The sequence below is a fragment of the Alligator mississippiensis genome, chromosome 2 (genome assembly GCF_030867095.1).
Source record: "Alligator mississippiensis isolate rAllMis1 chromosome 2, rAllMis1, whole genome shotgun sequence".
In the NCBI taxonomy this organism is placed as follows: Eukaryota; Metazoa; Chordata; order Crocodylia; family Alligatoridae; genus Alligator; species Alligator mississippiensis.
The window spans coordinates 121,209,534-121,224,700 of NC_081825.1; the positions used below are offsets into that span (position 1 = coordinate 121,209,534).

General features: G+C 39.9%; 1 protein-coding gene across 2 annotated transcripts in view; it reads left to right on the forward strand.

The window, feature by feature from the left end:
• The window catches only part of PRSS12 (serine protease 12), a 94,757-nt gene that overhangs the window by 40,926 nt on the left and 38,664 nt on the right, over window positions 1-15,167 (forward strand). For both annotated transcript variants that reach the window (XM_059722098.1, XM_019494247.2), the window contains exons 5-8: window positions 2,448-2,626; window positions 5,135-5,276; window positions 6,885-7,081; window positions 14,191-14,332. In XM_059722098.1, coding sequence (XP_059578081.1) covers window positions 2,448-2,626; window positions 5,135-5,276; window positions 6,885-7,081; window positions 14,191-14,332 — 660 coding nt within the window. The remainder of the gene's footprint in view (window positions 1-2,447; window positions 2,627-5,134; window positions 5,277-6,884; window positions 7,082-14,190; window positions 14,333-15,167) is intronic.

The following is a 15,167-nucleotide window of genomic DNA, read 5'->3' on the forward strand; positions in this document are numbered from 1 at the left end:
GTACACTCAGGCAGGTACAGACATTCAAAAAGCCTGAGGTGGACTTGATCTAAGTTGCACAGTTTTTTGTGAGCAGCATAGTTTAGATTGGTAGCAAACAGAATACACATTTGTCCTTTGGTGGTGGGGGCAAATCTTAGACTGGGTTTCACCATTTTTAACTTAGTCTGTGTGCCCCTAACTCCTGTTCTGTTATGGGTATAAACCCGTTTCCAATCACTTATACTGGTAAAAGTATAATGTGCATACCTGACCTCAAAGACATGTACTGTGTAGTGGATGAGCAAAGATCAAATGGATAAAAAAAACCCCCAGACACGCACACAAATTACCTGAGTTAAAAAGATCAGTTGCAGAAAAATAAGTGTCTCAACTGGCTTAACTATCAGACTTTTAAATTGAAGTCTGAGAGTAAACGTAACAATAAAACATCTACGTATATGCAAAATACTTAGGAGATGAAATACTAAATCTTGGAGCAAAATATTTGAAACTTGGACTGAGTTAGGTATATACAGAATGGATCCTCCCTGTTTCCAAAAGGATGATGATTGCTATTTAAGAATATATGATTGACATAGGCTAACTCTCACAAGGTTAACTATTAATAAGTAGCACAAAGCTCCATGCGCAAAAGTAGTTTAACTAACACCTATGTGAAGGGATCAAGCAATTAAGATCATTAATAGTAACAGATATGGCTAATAAGGTCCCGGCAATGATAGCTGGAAAGGTCCTGATAGATCACCATGGACACATTTTGAATTTCTAAAGCTGTCCCTAAGAAGCAGAAAAAGAAAGAAAGAGAAAGAGGAGATACATTTCATTAGTGCAAATAAATAAAAGACAAGAGATCTTAATTCTGTTCTCAGTTCTGTTACTAATCTGCTGTGACTTTTGCCAGCTCACCTCTCAGTGTTTCAATTTCTTAATCTGTTAAAAGGGAGTAAGCAAGCTTGCCTACCTTAAATTGGTGCCTTGACATTTAATAAGGATGCTTAAGAAATCACTTGCAAGTCACAGCTGAAATGCACAAGATAATTATTATTACCTGCATACAGTAAATGAGTATTTTGACAGGATGGTTAATGTCTATCTGTCCATTTTTCTCTGAGATATTTCCTAGGAGCGTCAAATATAACAATTCTAAATGGACAGGATAGGAAATATGCTAATAAAATATGATATGATCTGATGATGATGTCTAGTGCACAAACTTGTGTGGAATGTGGCAAGACGTGAATATGATATGACAGTGAGGAGAAAACAATCAACATGCTCCAAGTTTAACATCTCTACCAATGATGTGGACATTGGTGTCAGAAGTGCACTGATTAAGTTTGCTGATGACACTAAAATATGGGGCATAGTGTCCACACCTGAGGACAGGCTAGTGATCCAAGCTGACTTGGATAAACTTAGTAAGTGGACAGATACAAACCTGATGATGTTCAATACCGATAAATGTAAGGTACTCCACCTCGAAGAAAAAAATCCCGCAGCATACTCAGCAGTGCTACGCTTGCTAGCGCCATGGCTGAAAGAGTCTTGGGGGTCATGATTGACCACAAAATGAACATGAGCCACCAATGTGATGTTGCAGCTGGTAAAGCAAACAAAACTCTGGCTTGCATCCATAGATGCTTCTCAAGTAAATCTCAGGATGTCATGCTCCCGCTGTACTCGGCCTTGGTGAGGCTGCAGCTGGAGCACTGCATCCAATTCTGGGCTCCACAATTCAAGAAGGATGTTGAGAAGCTTAAGAGAGTCCAGAGGAGAGCCACGCGCATGATCAGAGGGCAAGAGAATAGGCCTTAAGAAGAGAGGCTGAGAGCCATGGGACTCTTCAGCCTGGAAAAGCGCAGGCTAAGGGGGGACCTAGTGGCTGCTTATAAGTACATGAGGGGTGTACATCAGGATCTGGGAAAATGTCTGTTCACCAGAGCGCCCCAAGGAAAAAAAAGAACCAATGGACATAAACTCCTCCAAGAGTGTTTTAGGCTGGACATAACAAAAATTTTCTTTACTGTCTGAGCCCCCAAGACCTGGAATAGACTCCCTCCAGAAGTGGTGTAGGTACCTACTCTGGACTCATTCAAGAAACATTTGGATGCTTATTTTGCTGGGATCCTTTGACCCCAGCTGACTTCGTGCCCCTGGGGCAGGGGGCTGGACTCGATGATCTTTGAGGTCCCTTCCAGCCTTAACATCTTTGAAATCTATGAAGTTGGCTCCATAAAATTAAATTGGCTGTAGCTATCACACATATTAGATAGGTTGGATTTCCATGGCCAATCAAATAGTGAATCCCATTTGCTATTTGAAAATCTGTTGTTGGATTGCAGCATCTTTATCAAAGGATAACCAAAATTTTAGCTACTATCAGTAAATTAAAGCTTTTTCTGACTGCTTGTATTCTAGAGTCTTTCCTTATTATATTTTTACAGGGGAATTGCCAAGGCACGGAGCCAAGCTTATTTTGGAGAAGGTTCAGGCCCTGTGCTGCTGGATGAAGTGCGTTGTACAGGGAATGAACTGTCAATAGAACAGTGCCCAAAGAGCTCCTGGCAAGAACACAACTGTGGCCACAAAGAAGACGCTGGTGTTTCCTGCACACCTCTTACAGGTAGTTCAGTCAGCAGGTATAATGCTAGGAGACAGTGACAAACCCAGAACTGAGAGACTTTGAAAAATAAATATATTAGAATGCTTGTTGCTCTACAGCCAAGAGGTGGAAAAGTTATGCTAGCCCTCTCTCATAGGAACAGCTGCATGCACATACAAAACTTGTAGGACAGAAGGTTTTTATTCAGTGTGACAAGGTTCTTTGGGTGAATCTGATATCTTTTATTGGACCAACGAAATAGTTGGAGAACAATTTTTAAGCAAGCTTTCGGGTTCAAAAACCCTTCGTCAGGGTAAGGAAGTTTCAGCAGTTGATGTGTGCTCTTTGGATGGATGGAATGTAAAGTAAAAAAGCCAGAGGCTGGGCTGGTATGCATACAAGATAGGCAGTCAGTGAAAATGTAGACTGAGGAGTCAATGGGTGAGAGAGGGGCTGGGATGGGGGGAGAGAAGGGGGATGAATAGTGGAGAAGTACCTGGGGAGTCAGCTGTCAGGCAGGTTATAATGTGTCATAAATCCAATGTCTATATTTAGTCCATGATTTTTAGTATCCAGGAGGTTGATGAAGTGTTCAAAGGCTCGTCTCTGGGAAGTGTTTTATAAGTTTCCTTTGAGAATCAGGACTGAGAGATTGAAGAGAGAGTGATTTTCTTGTGAGAAATGTGCCCCCACAGATAACTGGGTATTCCTGTCTTTGATACATTTCCGGTGTGCATTCATTCTGGTGCGCAGTTGTTGTTTGCTCTCTCCTACATATTTTCCATCTGGGCATTTGGTGCATTGGATGAGATATATTACATTTCTGGAGGTGCAGCTGTAATATCCGGGAATGCTGATGGCTCTGTTGTGGGGTGTAGTAATTGTGGGGGTGGTGGAGACGTGTTGGCAGGTTTTGCATTTCTTGTCATGGCATGGTCTGGATCCATTTGGTGTGTTCTGGATCTGAGGAAGTTTGCTTCTGGTCATGAGGTTGGCAAGGTTCAGTGCTTGTTTGAAAGCTAGGATGGGTGGCCCTGGGAAGATCTCTTTAAGAGTAGGGTCTCTTTCTATTATGGGTTGCAATTGTTTGAGGAATTTCCGTATGGGTTCTTTCAAACGTACAATCCCAATTGCCACCTCACCAATCTTAAAAAGGCTTTCACCCAACAAGGACACTCCTTCAGAGAGATAGATCGCATGTTTGAAAGAGCCACCCAGATACCACGTGAAGAACTGCTGCAGTACAGAAGACCGCCCCCCCGCAACACACACACACACATCGCACACCGCTGGTTATGACATATCACCCCTCCCTCGAACCCGTACGGAAAATCCTCAAACAATGAACTCACACTGGAAATCTATCAAAGACACGAGTACCCAATTACCTGAACTCCACTTCATCAACCTCCTGGATACTAAAAATCATGGACTAAATATAGACATTGGATTTATGATACATTATAACCTGCCTGACATCTGACTCCCCAGGTACCTCTCCACTATTCATCCCCCTTCTCTCCCCTCCCTCCCCAACCTGTCTCTCACCCATTGACTCCTCAATCTACATTTTCACTGACTGCCTGTCTTGTATGCATACCAGCACAGCCTCTGGCTTTTTTACTTTTCATTCCATCCAGGAAGAGCACACACCAACTGCTGAAACTTCCTCAGCCTGACGAAGGGTTTTTGAACCCAAAAGCTTGCTTAAAAATTGTTCTCCAACTATTTAGTTGGTCTAATAAAAGATATCAGATTCACCCAAAGAACCTTGTCTTCCTATGTCCTTAGACCAACATGGCTACAACCTACACCCCTTTATTCAGTGTGAACTTTTAACCCCTCAGGAACCTATTAAGTAACTGATGCCCTTATCTCCTGTGAAGAAGAGATGAGATCCATGCATATGCCATTTGTATTTGTATTTTATCACTCATCAGTAACAAAAAATATTTTTGAGTAATGTGGCCATTATCAAAAGTTAGCATTTACCAACAACTGTTCTTTGGTGGCACAAAAAAAAATAGTGTTATGTTTACCCAAGTGGTATCTTAATTCCCACAGTAGCAAAATAACTGAATAAATAACCGAATAAATGTTGACTTGGAGTGTTGTTGTAGCCATGATGGTCCAGACAATGTCTGAGAGGCAGGGATTTTTGGTGATATCTTTTATTGGATAAATATCTTACTCTTAAACTAGTAATAGAATGCACAAGAGAAAGTGTGGTGCCATAGAGAAACTCCGTATCCATTGAAATTGCACAATTAGAACTTTGCTCTGCTAACCATCATGTGACGGTTTGCAGGATTATTTGTTTCTCTGTGTGAAACCCTGGCCAGGCACATTGTGGAGTTTTTTCATCTTCTGTTCAAACAAGAAATAGTGGCAAGAGTTAGATCTTGTAGCTTAATGGTGTGATCTTGTACAATAGATTTAAGGCTGTTATCTCTTTTTTTATTGGGTGACAAGATAAGTGCACCTTGAAGACAACTGATTCTTGTTTTTTCTTACTTGTTAATGCCATAGATGGGGCAGTAAGACTAACAGGTGGAAAAGGCAGTCATGAGGGACGCTTGGAAGTGCATTACGGCGGCCAATGGGGAACAGTCTGTGATGATGGGTGGACTGAGCTAAATACCCAAGTGGTTTGTCGGCAGATGGGATTTAAGTAAGAATTGTTTACATAATGCAACTAACCCTTTGTAGAATACTTCTGGCAGTATGGTCTATTGGATGTGCCAGGTTGCTTTTTTTACTTTATGTTTATTCAGTTTTGTATGGAATATGTTTTTAAATTGCACTGTACTATGCAACAGAATGCTAATCAAAACCCCCTAAACCTTTTTCATAAGTGCCTGTTTTCTGGCTTCCAACAACACTGGTACTTTGCTGTTCTATGTCAATTCAATTTTTAAAATTTTTTTAAATGACTAGAAAAAAAACCAACAACAGAGAGAAGGCTCCCATTGCCTTCCCCAGGCTTTGGATCAGGCCTTCTGTGAAAAGTGCTAATGGTAAGTATTCAGGACATGAGGAACATTTCTCCTTGATGTGAAAAGACCTTCATAGCTTTATGCTCCTAAATTTAAAAACAGACATGCTATTGGTTGCACCACCAACACACTACCTGGACCCTGACTGTCCTCTGCAAATTACCAGTAACTTCCACCCTCAACCTCTATGAGTATTGTCTATATGCTGCAGGAGCAAGATAAGGACTCTGAATTGTTGAAACAATATTACCTGAGGGCCTTGTGAAGTAAGCTGAAATTCATCAAACTCCACTCCCACTTCCTCTACTCTCTCAGATGATGACAGCCTCTTAAGAGAAAGATTGGAAAGCTTGTGTTCAGCCTGAGACTCAGCAGTCCCCAAAACATGTACCAAGTGGGTGGGGGGGGTGATCCCCACTGTCCCCGTGCTGCATGGGGGGGGGGGGGGCTCTGCCACAAGCTCCCAGAGGCCCCAATTGCTGCTGCTACATCCAGTGAGTGCAAGGCTTTTTTTTTTTAAAGCTCTGCACTCACTGGCTGCAGAGCATATGGATGACAGCATGGTGCCGCTGCCGGCTGGGGCCAGCGCCCGAGTCTGCTTGGCACAGCCTGTGCTGAGCGCTGGGAAGAACCTAGTGCTGGTGCTGGCCCCAGCCTGCAGCAGCAGCATGTTGTCATCCTGCACGCAGCTCTGGGGACCCGTGCCCCCCAGGAGGGCTGCAGGTCTGTGCTGGACTTTTCCCGGAGGGTGCGGGCCCCCAGATCTGGATGTGGGATGACAGCAGGCTGCTGCTGCTGGCAAGTTGCTTTGAACAGTTTGAGGTGCAGTTTCATAAAAAACTGTGCACCTATCTCCTTGAAACTTGGCAGGATTCATGCCCTCAGAAGAGGCTACCATCCCTGCAATTTTCATCTGAACCGGCAACAAATGACAAAGTTATAGGCATTTTAGTGCTTCCCCATTGTAACCTATGGCTGAAACACTGAAACAGTATTGAAACTCTGAAACAGATTTGGCCAAATCGAAACAGGACAGTGAACTGAAATACCAAAACGAATCACTGTCCCTCTGAAACGCCAAAACCGAAATGAAACAGCTATTTTGTACAGCCGTAATAGACAGCTGCCAGGGACTTTAATGGATGCTGGACTTGCTTTTGCCAGTGGTAAATTTCCTGCCAGCTTTGGTGTTTTTGGTCTTATTTCAGAGCATTTTGGGACTGAAGTATCTTGTTTTTTATGCAGTACTGACAATAAATTATGTGTCTGTATGTCTTACACAGGTATGGAAAACATGCACTGGAAAGGTATTTTGAAGAGAGCAGTGGGCCTATCTGGCTGGATGATGTCAGTTGCTCAGGAAAAGAGTCAAATATTCTTCAGTGCTCAAAGAGGGAGTGGGGGAAACATGACTGCAGTCATCAAGAAGATGTGAGAATAATTTGCCACCCAGATAATGATGGCCACAGACTCTTACTGGGTAAAGCATTCTTAGTAGCTACAGTTTCTCCACAGTATAGATTCAAGCAGATGCATCCATTTCAAGGTTGATAAGAATCCAAATCTCTACTTCCTCTACTGCCTGTATGCCATTAGGTTGTCTCAGTCAGAATAAGTGTGCGTGCATATATGTATGTATAAAAAGATAAAGGAGGACTGCTCTTGGAGATACTGCAAAGCAGTTATATTTCCTCCCATATGCAAAGCCTTTCTGAAGCATAAAGGAACAATGTGGATTTGTAATGTAACAAGTTCCAGAGCCACTGTAACTTAAATCTGTGCCTCCACAGGCATTTCCTAATAGTATGCTTTCATGGAACACTATTAAAGTTGCAATGAAGTACTTGTTTCATGTCATCAGGACACAGAGAAGAAAATTTACACTACAATGGATGTTTACCCTTCTCTGAAAAAATGAGATAAGTGAAATTGATGGTTTTCAGAGGCAGCCAATGAAAGCATTTAGGGATGGAGGGAACTGGGTTTATTTAATCTGGAGAAGAGAAGACTGAGAGGGGTTTTAATAACAGCCTTCAACTCCCTGAAGGGAAGTTCCAAAGAGGATGGAGCTGGACTGTTCAGTGGCAGCAGATGACAGAGCAAGGAGCAATGGTCTCAAGCTGCAGCAAGGGAAGTTTAGGTTAGATATTAGGAAAAGCTCTCTCACTAGGAGGGTAGTGAAACACTGGAACAGGTTACTGGGAGAGACTATGGACTCTCTGGAGGTTTTTAAGACTCAGCTAGACAAAGCAGGCTGGGATGATCTGGTTGGGGGTGGTCCTGCTTTGAGCAAGGGGTTGGAGTAGATGACCACCTGAGGTCCCTTCCAACAGTTATTTTCTATGATTCTATGTGGAAGGATTTCTGTGTTAGAGCAGTAAAACTTAGAAGCCCCAGTCCCTAACCAAAACCCCATTAAACTAACCACTGAACAAACCTAGAAGCCTCTATCCCAGTGTGCCCAACCCATTCAGCCCTGTAGACTAGATGAGTGGCACAGGGCTGATCAACAAACAGTTTGGTACCTGGGGGTCCATGTGTAGGGCTGGTCTGTCAGCCCACATCCAAAGATGGGATAATTAATGCTGCTTCCACTCCCCTGCTGTCAAATTTTCAGATGCATGGGGAGTCCCATGGGATAGGTGACATGGCACTGCAGCCTGACTCCAGCATGTGGTTGACAGAGCAGTGGTGTTATCTCAGTCCCTTTATAATGAAATACAAAGAAAGAATGAAGTGACTGTGAGAAAATGAATAGGAAAGGACAGGAGAGAGAGTTAGAGATACAAACTAGGAAGGAGACATTTAATATTATGAAGAGGCAAAAATACATTAAATCTGAAAAACGAGCACACGGTTTTACAAGGTATCAAGGTCTGGAGCTTTATTAGGATTGAAAAAAAGATTAGACCTTGAAATAAATAATGTAACATGAATAGGAATATGTAAAACCATGATCGTTGTGGCAGAAGAGAATGATCCCTATTTGTTTATAATGGCATTGTTTTACTGAATCTCTTTAGGTAATAGAGCACAAAAGTACCAAAAGAGAGCTTGGTACTTACCAGTAACTCAGATTAGCTCATTAGCCTTTGTCAATTATTTTGGATTTGAATTTGGTAATTTTTTAATTATTGTCCATGTACCTAGATTTTTTTCAGTACAGAACCATTCTTGGAGTCAAAATAGGCAACCAAAAAAGACTGTAGCTTTGTCTAGGCTCCTTATTAGCAGAATACTAATTGATTCCATACCATGAAGCCTTGTTGAAGGAAAACCCAGAAAGCAAGAGCACCCTTATATTCACCACTTTGCAATTAAAACTAAAGTGATAGCACAGATATAGCTGAGCCAAACTTTTAGTAACAGACAAAACAGTAAATAGATCATGAAGGGAAATATATTTTTTATTTTTAGCAGTAAATTGTAGTGGGTGCTAAAAATAAGGAGCCTTAGCATGGCTCAAGATCTATAGCATGGTCTATAAAAAGTGATACAAGTATATGTACTTCAAGACACTATATATAGTGCATGGCAGGAGGTATGACTGTGGAATCGGGATTAGATCCCAATCGTGCTAAATTGCCAGTGCAGGAGGAGTCTTGGATCTGTCCACATGTTCTACTTAAGGCACAATAAGAACTAGCCACAAAGTTATTACACATTTGTATTTGATTTCACCATTAATAGAATGAATGTGTGGCCGGGTAACTACTTAAGAGGTGGTTAACTGGTTAATCATGTCTTAAATCTAATGCCTGCCAATGGCCTCAGTTACTTGAAAAATACTTTAACAAATCCATTCAGTACAACGGAAGGTTTCCTGACCTGAAATAAGGACTGAGTATATTTCAGGTGCATTCAAAGGAGGAAAGATACTTTGGCCAAGGGTTTTTTATTTTTTTAAATAGAGTCCCTAAGAATAGGCTACTCAATCTATACTTAGGTAACTAAGTAAGCAGCCTGCCTTTCAGAAATGCAAATAGCTATGGGGGGGATGAAAGAGCAATTATCACTTTTGATGAGTAGTAGACAGCTAGATTCTATTCCAATTCTCAGACAGTGAAGTGGATTTAGGCACCTAAATTCTAATCCACCCTGCTCAAGTCCCTGAAAAAACCTTTAAACACCTAGTGTTGTGACATGCAACCATATTAGCTTTAAGACCATGTCACAAAAAACCAAGAGTGGAAGGACCCATCTACTTTTTGTATTAACTGTTTTTCAGGGACTATAGCATGTTGGAATAGGATCATACTTAAACTCCTAGTAGGTGAATTGGAATCTGGTCTTTAGCTGCTAAAAATATTAACGTAGTAACCTATCCTTAAGCAACATTTAAAAAAAATGTTGATCTGTATTTTTTAAGTTTTGCCAACATCTATTTTAAATGGTTTTTGAGGGTAGGCTTTTGAAAGGAGCCTAAAGCAGTTCAATGGAAGTGCGGAACCTAATTCGGATGCATTCGGGAGTTTAGCTCCCTGTGGATTTTTGGACAATCCCAACCTCAATACGTTTTATGGATCATTGCATTAAATAGCTATCCCACATTATAGCAATGCAGTATTTTTCTATATTTTTCCACATGTACATTTCTTGTCTTTTCTTCTTTCCTGTCTTCCATTTAGCCCCATGGTTTCATAGCCCATATGCCCCATAAATACTGAAAAGAATGTATTTATACCTGTAGTATCATATAGCCAATGACTTTGTGGGGGTGAGAGAGCTACAAGGTATTTGCTAGACCTGAATCCTCTCATTCCCAGAATAACAGGAATTCACATCATGACTGTTGTCTGCACAGACTCAAACCATCTGTTCTGCTGCATTCAGATTACTATAAAGTATAATCTGAGCTGAACATGGTCCAGTTCAGTTAAACAAATCCATATGGAACATTTCCATGTTCCTCTTACTTCACCTGAAATGGATATTAGCTTCCCACGTCTATGCACATTTGCTAAAATGTAACAAGGTAGGTTGACAATAAAATATGTGTATGTTACTACTAATATCCTATGTCTCTTTTTGGGTAATATGAGTATAATTTACACAGTAATCATTCTTCCAGAATAGCACTTCATTATGCGAGAAGAATAAAGATAATGTATCTGACATTTACTGTAAGTTTACTTGTTGGACAGAAGACAAAGGCTATACTGTTACTATTTGTTTCCTTCCACTTGAGACAGTATTCATTTTTTCTTTTGAACATGGATTATGTGAAGGAGAACTGAGAGAAATAAGCAGACAATGTAGCAGCCTTTTAAATAGAAACACTAAAAGGGCCACCACATTTAAAATGTACATACATTAAAAATAACACTTTGAAGGTGTTAACATGCAATTATTTTTTTATGACAATTAACAGTTTGGGGAATAGATTTAAATATTTCCCTTGGAGTGGTAAGAATCCTCATAGTATAAAGAATATTATAATCTCACCTTTAAGTCCCTGTAAATGTTACTAGCTGACTAGAAAGTAAGTGAAAATGACCAAAAATGTAATTATTCAGTGTGTGTGAATTTCTAGATGTAAACAGTACGCTATTAATTGTAACAAATAAATGTGCAGTGAAAGCCTTTTTCTAATTAAAAAAATCCATTTTTTAAGTTTTTCACTTTTATTCATAAGACCTTTGATGACCTTTGATGAATTAAGCCCAAGAACTACAGAATTATTCCTAAGGTTTATCTACACAGTGTTATTCAGGAATAGCTGTTGTGCTTTAGTTTCACACCCTAACTTAAACTGAATTAACTTTTCAGTGCAAGATAAGACTAGTAACAATTTAACTAAGAGCAGAATTAAATCATTTGCTCTGCCTGTAGGGAAGGTAGACAAGGTTCTTTGGGTAAATGTGATATCTTTTATTAGACCAACTAAATAGTTGGAAACATTGTTCTTTACAAACTTTCAGGCACAAACACTCTTCTTCAGGCATACAGAGAGTCTGCTGGTGCTTGTGTGCTCTCCTGGGTAGAATAAAAGCTTAAACCAATATGCAAAATGCAGGTCTGTAAAAATGCAAATGTACGGTAGGGAAGATCAGAGGGGATGTGAGTTAATAGGTGTAAGACAGGGGCGGAGGGGGGAAGACGGGGATGGAGGAAGGAATGTTGGCTTGGTGATAGAATGTAGCTGGTAAAATGTAGAGAGGTTACCCGGGGTTATTGGATGGCAGGCAGGTTATAATGTGCCATAAAGTCAATGTCTATATTTAGTCCGTGATCTTTTGTATCCAGTAGATTAATGAAGTGAAGTTCATAGGCTCATCTACAAAAGGTGTTTTGTAAATTCCCTTTGAGAATTAGAACTGAGATATTGGAGAGAGCGTGGTTGTCTTGTGAGAAATGTGCACTCACAGGTAATTGGGTATTTTTGGCTTTGATAGATTTTTGGTGCCCATTCATTCTGGTGTGCATTTGTTGTATTGTTCTCCTACATATTTTCCATCCAGGTATTCAGTGCACTGGATGAGATATATTAATTTCTGGAGGTGCAGGTGTAAGATCTAGGAATGGTTATGGTTCTGTTGTGGGGTGTAGTTATTGTGGGAGTGGTGGAGATGTGTTGGCAGGTTTTACATTTCTTGTCCAGGCATGGTCTAGATCCATTTGGTATATTTTGGGCCATAGGACGTTTGCTTCTGATGATGAGGTTGGCAAGATTTGGTGTCTGTTTAAAGGCTAGGATGGGTGGTTCTGGAAAGATCTCTTTAAGAATTGGGTCTTCCATTATGAGTTGCAATTGGTTGAGAATTTTCCATATAAGTTCCAGGGAAAGGAATGACAGGATGGTATGTCACAACTAATGATGTGCGAATTGTGGGGATTTTCTTTTTTCTACTGTAGAAATTCTTCATGTTGTAGCTGGGTCGCTCTTTCAAAAGTGCAATCTATCTCTCTGGAGGACTGTCCTTGTTGAGTGAAAGCCCTTTTGAGATTTGTGAAGGTAGTGAAGAACTTGCTAACTTGTGTTCCAGTTGTGTATGAGGAGGAACAGCTTCTCCAAATACTAAAAAGACTTCTACACATATTAAAATTTTATAGTTGATTCTCATTTAGGTGTAAAAGATGTAAAAGTAATCTTAAAGTAAATTAGACTACAGAGAGGTGCAGCTCTGTGCCTTGGGCAGCTCTGTGCCTTGGGCAGCAGCAGTGCATGGAGCAGTGGCAGCAGCTGTTATTTTTGTGCCCTCCACCCCTAAATCTGTGCTGGGGGCTACTGCCCTGGTCACCCCTCCTTAGTTATGCTACTGGCTTTACACCAAAGTTCCTTTACATTAAGGCTCTTTGCACTATCCAAGTAAATAAGAACCAAGTTGGTTGTGTGTTTTAGGATGGAAAAGTCTTGGTTATTTTAGTATATGATCAAAAATTTTCACTTTTGAAGATGTGGACAGATGAAAAAATTAAGGCAAATTAAAAGGGGGTAGGGGATTTGCTAGATACCAATTCTTCCATAGTAAAACCCATGGTTTATGGTTCTTAATCTTACTGGGCACATCTACATGTGCAATTAATGTGACTGAATATAGTCTGGTTCAATTTGAGCTGGATTAAACTAGTTCAGAGGTCAGCATCTATATGTGTATTTACGCACAGTAATTTACTGCGCTACTGGATACCATTTGTATCTGATGGGACTATCCGGCAGCTCAGTAAACTAGTCTACTGTGTTCTAATTGCCATACATGTATAGATAGTGACACTTGTGCAGTAAATTAGTCTGCTGAGCAGTAAAGTGTTTTGTTTAGACATGCCTACTGTAAATGGGAGTAACTGAGTTGTTTCACTTCTGGATGAAACAACTGTGGAATTATTGTAGTTTAACTTCCACTTATGGCATAAAATGCACACACAAATCTGTTACCATGGAACAGCTGATGTGACTTAATCCCCTGCTTTTAACTCCATATAATGTATTCATCTGTCCACATCTGAGTGTGAGAAGATGGTAAAATCCCACTAACTCTGATCAATGAGTATCAGATTAATTTTGCATTATAAAAAATTCTGGATTAAGAATCAATTTTAAAAGACAAAGAAAATGTATTACTTCAAATGAAAGTTTGTTTTAATTATGCCAATACATCAGACTGCATTAGTAAACATGCTGTTGAATATTGAGCATTAGGAATAAATTCTTATTAACAGATGTATTCAGGGTACTGTTGACATTTTTGTTGAGACCCAGGGTTAGAGCACTTGTAAAGGTAATTTGAGAATAACTGGGTACATAGATTCATGAAGAGAGGTTTGGTTAAACTCACTTATAGATGTTCTGCATGAAGATTATCAAGATAGATTTTACCTGATTGCCCTCTCCTACTGGGAAAAGTATTGGAATGTGCAGGTTCCAGTTAAGGTACAAGGTGTGCTACATATGTATATGTAATGGAAAAAACAGATGAATGCTGTCTGCAGTGGCAATATGTGAATACTTTAACAGCTGATCCTACTAAAGTGAAAAGTTTGTTGAACATAAGCAAGAGTTGACCTCATCCCTTGAATGTGATGGAAGTGACCAAAAGTATGAGCTCTTGTTTCTGCCGTTGTGTGTTGACAGCTGTATCTTATTCCCAGGTCCTCCGATCAGGCTGATGGATGGCGAGAATAAGAAAGAGGGACGTGTAGAGATTTTTATCAATGGCCAGTGGGGGACAATTTGTGATGATGGATGGTCTGATAAGGATGCAGCTGTGGTCTGTCGACAGCTTGGCTACAAGTAAGAAAAATTGTTCAGCTATTCTTCAAGTTATCTGGTTACTATGTCTTAATGCATAAACTTTGCGCAACTGAGTATCACCTTATCCTGTCTTCTTAGAATTATTTTTCTCTGTTGTACTTGACACACAAAATATTTTGGAAGCATTTCAAAAAATGATGATGTAGTTCAATACAGTAATTATTCAAGTAGTACAAGTATGCCTTACAAAGATGCATAGTAACTAATGGTTCTGCAAAAAGCTATACTGCTGCCAAGGCGCACAACCATCTTTATTAGGATCACCTAGCAACTGAAGTGCAGGTTTATAGTAACTTTAAAAAAACCTTTAATAAAGCTAAATATTTCCAGATGACTAAATTCTTGTATAAATGTTATATTTTTGTTACTTTTACAGCTATATATTAATATCATTGTTTCTGCAGTGGACCAAATGTTCATTTACACTTGTCAGTGAGTTGCATTGATGAAACTGAGATGACAATTTGGCTCGGTGTATCTGTTCAGTATTCTTTACTATTCGAGCTATTTTAACTTAGTACTTTGATCCTTCCTCAGCTTGGTGCCAGGGAGTTAACTGAAATATCCTAGGAAGGGACAAATCATGGAAATAAGTAGAAACTCCATGTCTACAAGCAAAAATTACTACTACTTATATCTTTGGACCTGGAGATGCCATGTTTTTGTTCTGGAGTTTTTTCAGTTCTAAAAAGCTTCTGGGATTTGGTGGCAAATAACTTTTTTTTATTCATATAAACACCTTTGATCACAAAAATTCTATGTATGTATACTAGGTTAAAATCTATATAACCCTTGAAACATAGCCACCTCTGGA